The sequence below is a fragment of the Sciurus carolinensis genome, chromosome 1, assembly GCF_902686445.1.
Source record: "Sciurus carolinensis chromosome 1, mSciCar1.2, whole genome shotgun sequence".
Classification (NCBI taxonomy): Eukaryota; Metazoa; Chordata; class Mammalia; order Rodentia; family Sciuridae; genus Sciurus; species Sciurus carolinensis.
The window spans coordinates 186,046,959-186,059,213 of NC_062213.1; the positions used below are offsets into that span (position 1 = coordinate 186,046,959).

General features: G+C 54.6%; 2 protein-coding genes across 2 annotated transcripts in view; one reads left to right on the plus strand and one right to left on the minus strand.

The window, feature by feature from the left end:
• The first annotated feature begins 6,654 nt into the window (after positions 1 to 6,654).
• Positions 6,655 to 8,806, plus strand: Marcksl1 (MARCKS like 1). The gene is made up of 2 exons (XM_047563262.1): positions 6,655 to 6,936; positions 7,771 to 8,806. The coding sequence occupies exons 1-2, from the start codon at positions 6,850 to 6,852 to the stop codon at positions 8,284 to 8,286; spliced, it is 603 nt and encodes a 200-aa protein (XP_047419218.1). The 5' UTR covers positions 6,655 to 6,849; the 3' UTR covers positions 8,287 to 8,806.
• A 436-nt stretch (positions 8,807 to 9,242) lies between these two features.
• Hdac1 (histone deacetylase 1) overlaps positions 9,243 to 12,255 on the minus strand; it is a 29,797-nt gene continuing 26,784 nt past the window's right edge. Inside the window, exons 8-14 of the mRNA XM_047519457.1 lie at positions 12,051 to 12,159; positions 11,829 to 11,969; positions 11,206 to 11,314; positions 10,991 to 11,121; positions 10,609 to 10,761; positions 10,074 to 10,122; positions 9,243 to 9,798 (exon numbers count right to left, since the gene is read on the minus strand). Coding sequence (XP_047375413.1) covers positions 9,771 to 9,798; positions 10,074 to 10,122; positions 10,609 to 10,761; positions 10,991 to 11,121; positions 11,206 to 11,314; positions 11,829 to 11,969; positions 12,051 to 12,159 — 720 coding nt within the window. The 3' untranslated portion in view covers positions 9,243 to 9,770. The remainder of the gene's footprint in view (positions 9,799 to 10,073; positions 10,123 to 10,608; positions 10,762 to 10,990; positions 11,122 to 11,205; positions 11,315 to 11,828; positions 11,970 to 12,050; positions 12,160 to 12,255) is intronic.

The window sequence follows — 12,255 nt, forward strand, 5'->3', positions numbered from 1 at the left end:
AGCACTGGGAGCAACAGGAACAGGACCTCAAGCATTGCTAATATTGGCTGCTGTCCCTTTTGCCCTTCCTGCAGGCCACAGCGTCTCTAGCCTGGATTACTGCAACGAGCCTGTCTTGTTTCCCTACTGCACAGTAGGGAAGGAGGACAGTCAGGCAGAGTCCCCACAAAGCAGAAAAAGCAGGAAAGAGTGAGGTGTGAGTGGCTGGAGCCCAGAGTGTGTGGCAGGGCGTAGTGAAGACTTCAGTACAAGGTGCAGGCTTGCTCCTGAGAGCAGGAGGCAACGAGCAAAAGCCAAGAGGAGCATGTTGGATTTCACATTTCTTCTACCCGTTCATTCATTCCTTCACTCATTTACTCCATTCATCAACAAACACTGGCAGGGGGTGTTTCTGAGTGGTAGAGCACAGGAGGTCCTGGTTTTGATACCCAGCACTGAAGAGAGAGAGAGAGAGAGAGAGAGAGAGAGAGAGAGAGAGAGAGAGAGAGAGAGAGAGAGAGAGGGAGAGAAAAGAAAGAGAAATTTATTGAGAGCCTTCTATTGCCATAGTGGAGAACAGCTGGAGAGGAAGGAGAAGTGGCAGAGAGGCCAGTGAAAAATGATATGGTCCAGGCGGGGGAAGGAAGGGTCTTGCTTAGGGCAGTGCTCCTAGAGGTGGAGACTGGGCAACTAACGCTGCGATGGCAGCATGTGGATCAGCCCAGGTTCCTAGCTTGGGAAGCAGTGTGGGAAGTGCTAGAGGGAGCCCTGTACCCAGAGGCATGGAATGTGCTTTAGGGAGAGTCCTCCTTTCCTCCTGCGGAATCTAGAAATGGCCTCAGGAGTGGTTTGATGTGGGTATTAATAGTTGAAATCAACAAATGAACAGCTTCCAGGCAAAGGGAGTGAGTGGCATGTTCAAAGGCCCTCAAGTTGAAGGAAGCTCAGTTACGAGAAACTGAAAAGAGAGTAGAATTGAAACTCAGTGGGCCAAGAAGAAATGAGGGAGCTGGGGCTGGGGGCTTGATCTCTCTGAGGAGCAATCTAGGGATGGATCACCAGGAATGTGAGGCCTCCCTTCACGGAAGGTGGAAAGGAGAATTTAAGTAGGGCTGTGAGGGGACACAGATGAAGTGTGTCTTCTGGGGTGGCTCTGAAGCATGTCTCTCTGGGAAAAGTCACTGAAAGGAGCTCCCAGCAGGATACTTTGGGGTTATCAGAGGACAGGGAGAGAGTCTTCAGGGTCCTGGGGGAAAGATATTTATTTAGCATTTAAAGAATGAATTGAAGCCAAATAAATTCCTCCCGAACAATTCAACAACCTTAGAACAACCTGATCAGTCTCTTCATCACCTGACCTGGAAAGAAAGTACTGGAAAGGCCACAGGGCTGTCTCAGGCTGTCCAGTCTCCCACCTCTTCCTCCTGGGTCAGACAGGGAAGAGAAGGATAGGAAATCAGCTTCTGGCCCAGAATTTCCTATAATGGCACCCAGGAACATTATCGAATGCCTCTGGGTGCTCTGTGCACTCAGTGCTGGGTTTGAAGGGCTTCCTTCGATGCTGTTAACTCTTTATCTCACAATAACCTACAGAATTGGTACTGCGGTCATTTTACAGGTGAAGGGATTGAGACTTGGAAAGGGCTAAGACCACACAGTGATGGAGCCAGCTGGAAGCAACCCAAGTGGCTCCCAGTGGGTAAAGTGAGGCTCAAGGGGAAGGGCCTTGTCCAGGGTCACAAAGCTGGGAGGTAGTAGAAATGTGGACCAAGTCACTTGGGGCAAGAGGCTGAATGGGAAAGTGAGGGGAGGAGGCTGGAGCTCATGGAGGAAGGGGTGGGACTGGAGCCTGGACTAGGGGGAGTTTCAGTTTCCCTTTTGAAGGGACTTCCCCTAACATGGGGATTTTGGTTGGAAAGTTGTAAGCAATACACATTCTACTGGCTCGGCCATTCCTTCCTCAAAGGCACCCATGATCTGAAAAGAAACAGAAAGTCAGGAAGAGGTGAGGAGTGGGTCAGGAAAGGCTCATTGTGGCCCAGATAAACTGGGTTGAATTTCTGTTTACCTCATCAGGCCTCGGCAGGTAAGCAGGTGAGCTGGGAGCGCATGCCTCTTTGCTATGGGAAAGCTGCACCCCAGAGACAACTCTCTTGGGTAGGGACTGGGCGCCACTGGTTTATGAAGCCCCCACCAAGATCCTCCCCCTTCATTTACTCCCTCTCTCCCTCTTCAGGGGAGGGAAGGGGAAGAGAGAAACCAGTTTTGGGAAGCCTAAAATTCTGAAAGGTAATTTTCAGAATTCCTGTCCTTGTGATTTGGTGATGGCACGGTGGGTCCCCCCCTGAGGAGGCCCAGGGTCCATAGCAGGGTAAGACCTATAATTGTCAGGGAGGCTGTGGACAACCAGGCTGGAGCCCAGGGAGCCCAGGCCCATGGGGAGCAGCCGTGGTTCTGGGAGTTGCAGCCTGGAGGCCTGGCCTTGTGCCTTGCCTTTCCTGGCCACCCCCACCCCATTGCTCTTCTCAACCTGAAGCACCTTCTAGTTGTCTCCAGCTGAGTCGAGTGCCACCACAATCTTAGAGCTCCTAAAAACACTTTTCTCCAGTCCTGACCTCCTCCTTTTATCTTGCTCACATCAACAACCCCTCATCAGGCTTTGTTTTCCTCCTATGAATGGGAACCATGATGGTGCACATCTCACTGCGTCCCGAGGCCATGTATGGAGAACTGTCAGCACAGGACTTGGCATACAGCAAACACATCATCAGTGCTAACAGTCATGACCAGTATTACGGTTGCTTTTTCCTGCCTTTCTACAAATCCCAGTGCTTGGGATTTCCCATGATGCTCCACTCAGGAGCTCTTCCTATTCCAATCTATGACTCCTCCTGGGTACTTTCCTGCTGCCTGCCTCACCCATGCAGAGCTCCCGCTGCCCAGGTACTTCCTGGGTGACCTCATCCACCTCCTGCAGGTATACTCTTTCTGGCAGTAATCAGAGGCCGGATTTCCTGGGATCAGTCCTAATTTAAAACCTCCTCTGGGCTGGGGATGTAGCTCAGTGGTAGAGTGCTTGCCTAGTATTCACAAGGCCTTAGGCTCAGTCCCCAGCACTGTGACACAAACAAATGAAAACCCCTCTGGTTATTGACTCTGTAAGGCCACCAACCAGACTTTGGGCACTGGCCTTTAGCTCAGGAAATGTGATTGGATGTGTGTCCTGAAGTTAAAGACTTCAGGCTGCTTCCTGATGTCCTCCTGAATTTTCCTTGGGCCTCTCAAACTCAGCAAGGTGAGATCAGCAACTCCCCCATCTTTTCCCCTCTGATGCCCTGTCCCTGTCAATGGATCTGCTTCACTCAGTGTCACCTAAAATAGAAAAGCAGGTGACCCAGCATCACTGCCCTATCCCCACTGTTTCTGCACATAGCCAGTCACTGAATCCTAGGATCTAATCTTCCAAACTTTGCCCCAGACTGGGCTCTTCCCTCCATCCGCACCTGCACAGACTTCATTGCTCCTACCTTGTCCTGCTCTAGGTTCTCCTTCCTTGGGCCCCTCCTCTGTCCCCTTAAGGCATTGCCTGTCTCTCCTACTAGATGGGAAATCCCTGAGGGCAGGCACCCTGCATGACTCACCACTTACCCTTTCTACACTTGAGCAGAAGGAGGGACTCCGGGAAGTCTTCGTGACTATGAATCAGGAGGCCCTCCCTCTCACTGTACAGATGAGCAGACTGAAGCCCAAGTGGAAGGATGGGCTAATAGTCACATCAGGAGAAGGCTACCTGGGCCAGAACTGAGGTCTCCATGTCAAGCTGATGCCCCCAGGAGGAGATGGGGACCCTGGGGCTGGAATTGGGCTTTCCCAAGTCAACATTCTTTAGGGCCTCCAGCAGGACTTAGCCAAACTCTGATGTCTCAGAGGACTTTATGCATGCAGGGCCAGGATCTGAGCCCTTACCGGGAGAACTGGAGCAGATGGGGGATGTGTGAACATGGGGTCTCTGGTCCCTGCAGCTTCCCTTTCCCCATCCAACCCAGGCACCCTGTTCTTTAATTCCTCCTTTCTCTGTCACTCCATCCTGGCAGAGGTTTTGACCACTGCAGCCTCAGTGACCCAGGGAGGCACATCTGACTCCCTTGGGAACACTCTCAGCCACTCTTCCACCCCCACACTCACAGGTCTCTCATCCAGCCACACACACTCATAGTTACACACCCAATCACAGTAAGACACAGTCACCAACACAGTCTCAAGGAAAGAGGCACACACCCAGAAAGCCTCAGAGAGTCACCAGTGTCACCAAGGTTCCCGTACCCTTGAATACACAGAGCCAAAGAAAGATACGGACTCGCAAACGTACACACCTGGTCACACACACACACACACACACACACACACAGCCACAAAGTCTCAGCACAGACACAAAGTGATACATAGGCACACACAGAGAGAAACAGACACACACAGTTGCACACAGGCTCCCGGAGACGCAGAACAATGGGCGCATTGTCTGGATTGGCAGCAGCTGGGAAGGAAGGAGCCACAGTGTGGACGGGAGGAGGCCATAGGGCTGCTGTAGGCCACCCACCCCCAAGCATACTAAGCCTCCTCCCTCTTCTAGAAGTTGGATTCTGCTGGGACCTGGATTTTGTAAGGGATTGAGCTCCCAGGCTCCCCTCCTCAGCCTCCTGGAATGTCTGGTTGGATGCAGCCCCTCTTCCCTGTGGACCAGGCTCTCTTTGGGGCTGTCTGGCCACGCAAGATCTTTTAGCCCTGCTGCCCCTCTTTGCTTCTGGGATCCTCTGGGAGATGTGCCTCTCACCTGGCCACACCTGGAGACCAGGAACCTTGGGATCTGATCTTAACCTCTGACCTTCCCCAACCCCTCCAAGACTCACACATCCTTCCTCCATCTGAGTCCCGCCAGCTGGTGCGAGCAGCGCCTGGCAGCATTGTGGGTTCCCTATTGTGGTGAAGACAGAGAGCAGGTCACGATGTCCATCCCTGAGTGGTAGCGGATGGAGGAGTCACTGTACTGTCAGTGAGCTGCAGTAGGGGCATGGGGCTCTGTCCCCAAACTAGCTCTTCTTGCCTCCACTTTAACCAGAGAGTGCCAGATCTCAACAGGAAATTCCTCCAAGGATTTTTAGCCTCCAGTCTAGATCTTTCCAGACTCTTTCCCACCCTTAGCTACTCTGTGTCCTTGAGCATGTCACTTTCCCATTCTGAACTTCAGTGTTCTGGTCTGTAAAATGAGGGGGCAGTTTTAATGAAGCTGAGAGTATTCTATAATCTCAGAATTGGGGTGGGGATGAAGATACAGGAGTGATTGCAGAATGCAGAAGCCACCTCATCCTTCCCTGCCACTCTGTGGCCGGATCTTTGGGGAGTTCCCAATTTCTCAGGCCCTGGGGTGTCTCCACACCTCACAGCCTCAGGCCTCCCAGGAGGTCTTATGCCTAAGAGGGAGGGAGGGACCCACTGAGCTGTTGCACCACTTTGCTTCCTCCAGCCCAGTCCCTTTCCTCCTAGGGACTGAGCGTAGGAGGCCAGACAGACACAGAAACACACATCCGGGACTAGTGAGGACTCTGGGGAAGAAGTGAAGAGAACCTAGGTCTCCAGCCACCTCCACCCTGCTCCTGCCTCCAGGCTCCCCACTCTCAGGCAGGGTGGGAGGTTGGGCTGGGCAGCCTTGGGGACTGTCTCCAAGGGACTCTCAAAGGTGCTGAGGGACCTTGGTGACATCCCATCCCTCCCCTTCAAGCTGGAGTATTTAAGACCTGTTGCATCCCTCACTGGGGTTGGGTTGCCTGTATGAGGGATGGGAGCAGAGCAGGAAGGGGGGACACCAAACTCAAGACAGACAGGTTATATCAACGTCTCTGAGCCTCAGGCCCATCCGCCTTAAAGTAGGAGGAAGATGCCCGTTAAGGTCACAGACACGCCCCCGCAAAGGGACTTTATAGTGGGTTCAGGTTGAGGGCAGGAGGGACTGGAGGTGAATTTCTCTGTCCTGGCTGACGAACTAAGAGGAGGGACAATGGACTGATGGACGAGAGCCTAGCCAGTCTGACCCGAGTGACCCCGCGTTAGATCAGATCTCCCCTCCCACTCCCAGGCTGGTAGCGGCAGGCAGGTAGGAAAGTGGATGGAACCTCTGACAGGTCTCCAGACCTTCGGGGCGCTGAACCCAGCGCGGGGCCCCGAGGCTGCTATGACCACATTTTCTGGAGCATAACTCAGGACCAGCCGTCTGACGAGTCTGGGCATGTGAGCCCTTCGAAGAGTTCAAGGGGAGACTGACAGGGGCAGCCAGTGCAGGACCAAGAAGATGGGGGCCGCTCCACGGTGCGCGGACGCCCAGAGGGAGGCGGTGAGAAGGGGGAAAGACTACGCGCTTCTCTTTCCTCGAGGATGCCCTTTGCGTTCAGCTCGCCGAAGGACCGGCGCCTCTTCTTCCCACGGCCGTCCCTACCTGCTCCTGGTAGTCGGGAGGGATTGGGGGAGACGGGACCGCCAGTGTAGCCCACTGCGCAAGTGGGGCCCGCGACCCGACCCCGCCTCCGCCCCTCGATTGGGTGCTCATTTAAATGTCCGGCCCCGCCCCGAGCTCTGGGCGCATATATATAGGCGGCTCGGCGGGCGGCGGGCGGCATTCTGGCGCGGAGCGCGGCGGCGGCGGGCGCAGCTAGCGGGTCGGCTGCGGAGCGGGGGTGCAGCTCGGTTTCCCCCCGACACCCCTCCCCCTCAGGCGCCAGCCCCACCCCTCCGCCCGCCGGGCCGACCCCGCCGGACTATCCCCTGCGGCGCGAGCCCGGGGCGGCTCCGGGCGCCCCCCAGCAGACCCCCCCCCCCATTATGGGCAGCCAGAGCTCCAAGGCTCCCCGGGGCGACGTGACCGCCGAGGAGGCAGCAGGCGCTTCCCCAGCGAAGGCCAACGGACAGGTGGGTGCGCTCCGCACGGCCGGCCCCAGCCCCCTCCTCTTGCGCCTCGCCCCCTCTAGGGCCCTGGGCCGGGGCCGCGCGCTTTGTCCGGCCCGGGACACGCGGCGCCCCCTCCCCCGCCCGGTCCCTTTGTTCTCGGCGCCGCAGCCCCCGCGGGCGAAGCAAGGGGAGGGGCGGGGAGGGGGCGCCGGCCGGGCCCCGCTGCCTTCTTTGTTCGCGGTCCCGGCCCCCGGCGCTGTCCCCCGGCCGCCCCGAGTGCCGCGCGGGGAACAAAGGCGCTGCTGGGCCGCGCCATGGGGGCGCCCAGGGGCCGCGGGGCGGGTGCCTGGAGGGGAGGGCACTGCACCCGCACACACGACCTCGGGGGCCCGCGGTCTTTTTTGAAGGGGGGAGCTGAGAGGTGGGGAGAGCGTGAGGTGGGTGGGGGCCGATTACACAAAGCAGGAGGCTGGGAAAATAGGCCGTCCAGGTGTAGAGAGGCAGCGCCCCGGGGCGGCTTCCCGCCCAATATCGCCTGGCACCGCTCACCCCCTTGCCGGGGATCCGCGGCCCGCAGCGGTTCCGCGCAGAATAGAGAGCGCGCCCCGGGGGAGGGGGGTGGGGGCCCCGGGACCCAGCGCCTCCTGCCGGCGGTGGCCTCCGCGGCTGTCCCGGCGCGCCTGCGAGAGGCTTGGGCGATGTTTGACGGGATTGCGGGAGTGGGGTGAGGCTAAAGCCAGACTCGGGTCGCAGTGGATCCGAGTGGTGCTCCCTGTGGCCTGGAAGGGGCCAGAAGCGGGCTGGGGGAGGGGGAAACGAACCCCAGCCCTCACTGCTGTCTCCTCTGCCCTGCAGGAGAATGGCCACGTGAAAAGCAATGGAGACTTAACCCCCAAGGGTGAAGGGGAGTCGCCCCCGGTGAACGGAACAGATGAGGCAGCTGGGGCCACTGGCGATGCCATCGAACCAGCACCCCCTGGCCAGGGCGCTGAGGCCAAGGGGGAGAACGCCCCCAAGGAGACCCCTAAGAAGAAGAAGAAATTCTCTTTCAAGAAGCCTTTCAAATTGAGTGGCCTGTCCTTCAAGAGAAATCGGAAGGAGGGTGGGGGTGATTCTTCTGCCTCTTCACCCACAGAGGAAGAGCAGGAGCAGGGGGAGATCGGTGCCTGCAGCGAGGAGGGCACTGCCCAGGAAGGGAAGGTTGCTGCCACCCCCGAGAGCCAGGAGCCCCAGGCCAAAGGGGCAGAGGCTAGTGCTGCCTCCAAGGGAGGAGACACAGAAGAAGAGGCAGGGCCCCAGGCTGCAGAGCCGTCCACTCCTTTGGGGCTGGAAAGTGGCCCTGCATCAGCCAGCGTTGAGCAGAATGAGTAGCTGGGTGGGGACAGGTGGGTGATCTCTAAGCTGCAAAAACTGTGCTGTCCTTGTGAGGTCACTGCCTGGACCTGGTGCCCTGGCTGCCTTCCTGTGCCCAGAAAGGAAGGGGCTTGTTGCCCCCTCCCAGCCACGTTCCCTTTCCTCCTCTCCCTCCTGTGGATTCTCCCATCAGCCATCTGGTTTTTCTCTTAAGGCCAGTTGAAGATGGTCCCTTACAATTTCCCAAGTTAGGTTAGTGATGTGAAATGCTCCTGTCCCTGGCCCTACCTCCTTCCCTGGCCCTACCCCTGCAGAAGGCAATTGCTGGTTTTCTCTCCCAATTCTTTTCCAAGTAGGTTTTGTTTATCCTACTCCCTAAATCCCTGAGCCAGAAGTGGGGTGCTTGTACTCCCAAACCCTGAGTGTCCAGCCTTTCCCCTGTTGAGTTTTTAGTCTTTTGTGCTGTGCCTAGTGGCACCTGGGCTGGGGAGGACACTACCCCCGTCTAGGTTTTTATAAATGTCTTACTCAAGTTCAAACCTCCGGCTTGTGAATCAACTGTGTCTCTTTTTTGACTTGGTAAGCAAGTATTAGGCTTTGGGGTGGGAGGGAGGTCTGTAATGTGAAACAACTTCTTGTTGTCTTTTTTTCTCCCATTGTTGTAAATAACTTTTAATGGCCAAACCCCAGATTTGTACTTTTTTTTTTTTTTTTTCTAATTGCTAAAACCATTCTCTTCCACCTGGTTTTACTGTAACATTTGGAAAAGGAATAAATGTCATCCCTTTAGTGGTGCTTTAATGAGTGGTCTTCTGGGGGTAAGGTGAGGAGACTGGTAGATATCTTAAAGGGTTTTAAAAAGGTAGGTTCATGGGGGTTTTTTGTGGAAGCTGTCCAGAAGGCACACCAACCAGCAGGAAAGTAGAGCTGAAATCCACTCAGGGACACTGCCAGGAAACAAAAGCTCAGGAGGGTGTAGAAATGTACCATTTTATTACAAATAGTCTCACAAAAATGAAAATAGTATCTTAGAAAGGAAGCTAGACTACTGACCTCCACCTGCAGAACTGGGGGAAGACAGGGCAGTGTGAGTTTCTTGGCTCTTAAGGCCAGTGGGAAGGTCTGAGAACAGAACCAATCTAAAAATGGCTGATGTTAGGAGTCTGAAAAGTACAGGGGGTCCCTGACGACCCACCTGTCCCTTTTAGAACACTTGGTAAGGGCACTTTTCCTAAGCTACTAAACAGGCCCTTGTCATTTGGGATTTTGATCTGCACCCTTCATGGTTCAAAAGACTTGGGGAGGGATGAGGAACAAGGCATGGAAGTTTCCTCAGCACAGTTGCCTTGGGATCAGGGCCCTGGTTCCTATCTAGTCCCTGGGGACATTTATATTTTATATATTTTATATAAATACACAGAGAAATAGAAAATATAAAAATCTGAGGGATTGGAGGAGAAAGGTGGGGAACTTGGTCAAAAGCCAAAGCTGGAGAAGTCTGTTCAGGCCAACTTGACCTCCTCTTTGACCCTGTGGAGAAAGCAGAGACTGGCATGAGATAAACCACCCGGGAGGCCTAGAGACAAAAGTGTGGACACAAAGCACTTCCACAGGACCCTGGCTGCCCAGGTGACTGGGGGGCTGGGACTTCCTAGCTCTGCCTAGAACTGCAGAGACAGACAGACTGGTCCCTGAAAGAGGCCTTTGTAAGCAAGACCAGCTGTCCCTGTGCCTTCCCTCAGAGTGGTGGGACAAAGGGGCTGATGCTCCAATGCCAGGGAGATGGCAGACAGCTCCTTCCTCACCCTTTGGCTTCTGGCTTCTCCTCCTTGGTTTTCTCCTCTTCTGTGACTTCTAGAACATAAGAGTGCAGAGACGGACAAGGGTAGCCCCTCTGGAAAGACCTAGGGGGTCTTCACTTACCCCTAACACCCCTTCCCCAATACCATAGCTTATCGGGCATAGAATAAGAAAAAAAGCCCATCCCAGATCCTTCCAGTGAGCCCTGTTGAAAACAAACCGGTTGGACTGGTTTCCCAGCCTGATAGAGTCAGAACCTAGTGGGTGGAGGCAGCCCCCTGGGAAACTGGGGTGAAGTGCTGAGAAAAGGGCCCCGGTGGTATGTGAAAGCCAGGCTCAGTCAGCCAGCAGAGATGACGGAGTTTTTCATTGTTTTGTGGGCTCTGCCACTTCTGGGAGCCACTGAAAGGCCAAGGAGCTAGTGCCCCTTCGGAGCTGGCAGGGTCTGAGTCATCTCCCTCCTCCTGGTGCCCTACATATATTGATCCTCCTCCAGGGCCCAGGGCTCAAGACCCAAGTCCCAGCCTAACCCAAACTCACCTTTCTTCTCCTCTGGGTCTTTCTCTTTTTCATCCTCTGTTTTGACTCTCTTGGCTTTTTTGAAGTTGGAAGAGTTTTTTCGGCCACCCTCTCCTTCCTCCTCGGAGTCAGAGAATTCTTCCTCACAGGCAATTCGTTTGTCAGAGGAACAGACTGGGAGACAGTGGATGGAAAGAATGGGTAAGAGGGCAGGGGGCTGTTTACCTTAGGATCTGTGCTCAGTACTCTCCTGTGTGTCCTCCAAGAGAAGGAAAAGGGGGCCTTGGATTCCCTAACCTGTACCTACAGGAACTTGAAACAGGTGTCTCCACAGGCAGGTGGCCTGGGGGAATGAGTGGAGGGAAGTCAGCTTCCTACTAAATGGAAAGGGTCTGGGTCTTACTTGAGATGCGCTTGTCAGGGTCGTCCTCATCCTCATCACCACTCTCCTCTGGGATGGCATCCTCAGGAATGGCCTGCATTTGGACCCCAGGTGCGTGGGGCAGCATCCTCAGGTTCTCAAAGAGCCGCTGTCTATGGCCAATGGGAGAAAGGGTAGCTGGGCTCTGGTTAGGGACAAACCTTTTCAATCAAAAGGCAGTCAGGGGATAGACTCACTTTATCTTCTCCAGGTACTCGTTCGTGTTCTGGTTAGTCATATTGGAAGGACTAATGTGAAGCTTGAAATCTGGTCCGAAGTACTCGAAGTAGTCATTGTATGGAAGCTCTGGTTGGGGCAAGGGAGAAGACAGTCAGGCCTAGCTGCCACAGGACCCTGAGAAAATCATCTACAGGTTTCTCTGGGTCTGTTCACCCATCTATAAAAGAGAAAAGGATGCCTTTGAGATAGGACGAAACTTGGGTGCCTCTGGGATTTTAATTTTTGTAATACCATTCTCCAGTGTACACACTGTGGTATATGTGTCACTAGGAAAGGAAGGCCCAAACCCCTGGTTTAGGACACTTTAAGTAACACTCATTATGAGCATTCCTTTCGTTCATTAACCGGGTTAGCCTACTGAGTAGAAATTCCAAAGCTGTAAATAATCACTGATAATTTTGCCCAGACTCAAAGCAGGAGGGGGACCATCAAAAAGGACTAGTGAGAAAAACATGGCTATGTTCTGTCACAAGAGGATAGACAGGAGACTCAACAATTAGTATGAGAGGAGAGGTCCTGTAACCAATGGGCATATGTTTGTGAACTCCTGCCCAGCACGACCTGGCCCTGGAGATAGTACCATTGGGGATCTCTGTGTCCAGGGCCACAGCTGTTTCATATGTCCAGCACCGGGCCACATTACGAATGGTGTAACCACCTCCTCCCAGCATCAGCATAGGCAGGTTGAAGCTCTTGACAAACTCCACACACTTGGCGTGCCCTTTGGGGGAAAAAGGGGTTCTGGGTTACAGGAGCACCCAGCAGGACCCTGCCCACCCATGCTTGTACTACCTGCTCTCACCTTTGATGGTCAGATTGAAGCAACCTAACCGATCCCCAGACAGGGAGTCTGAACCACACTGTAAGACCACCGCACTAGGCTGGAACATCTCCATTACTTTGGACATGACCTAAAAGGACACATCCTGGTCACCGTCAACCTCAAGAAAAGCTACATGAGGTTCAGGGGTAGGAAGGGAGGGTAAAGCACTTGCTTCTTATCACCC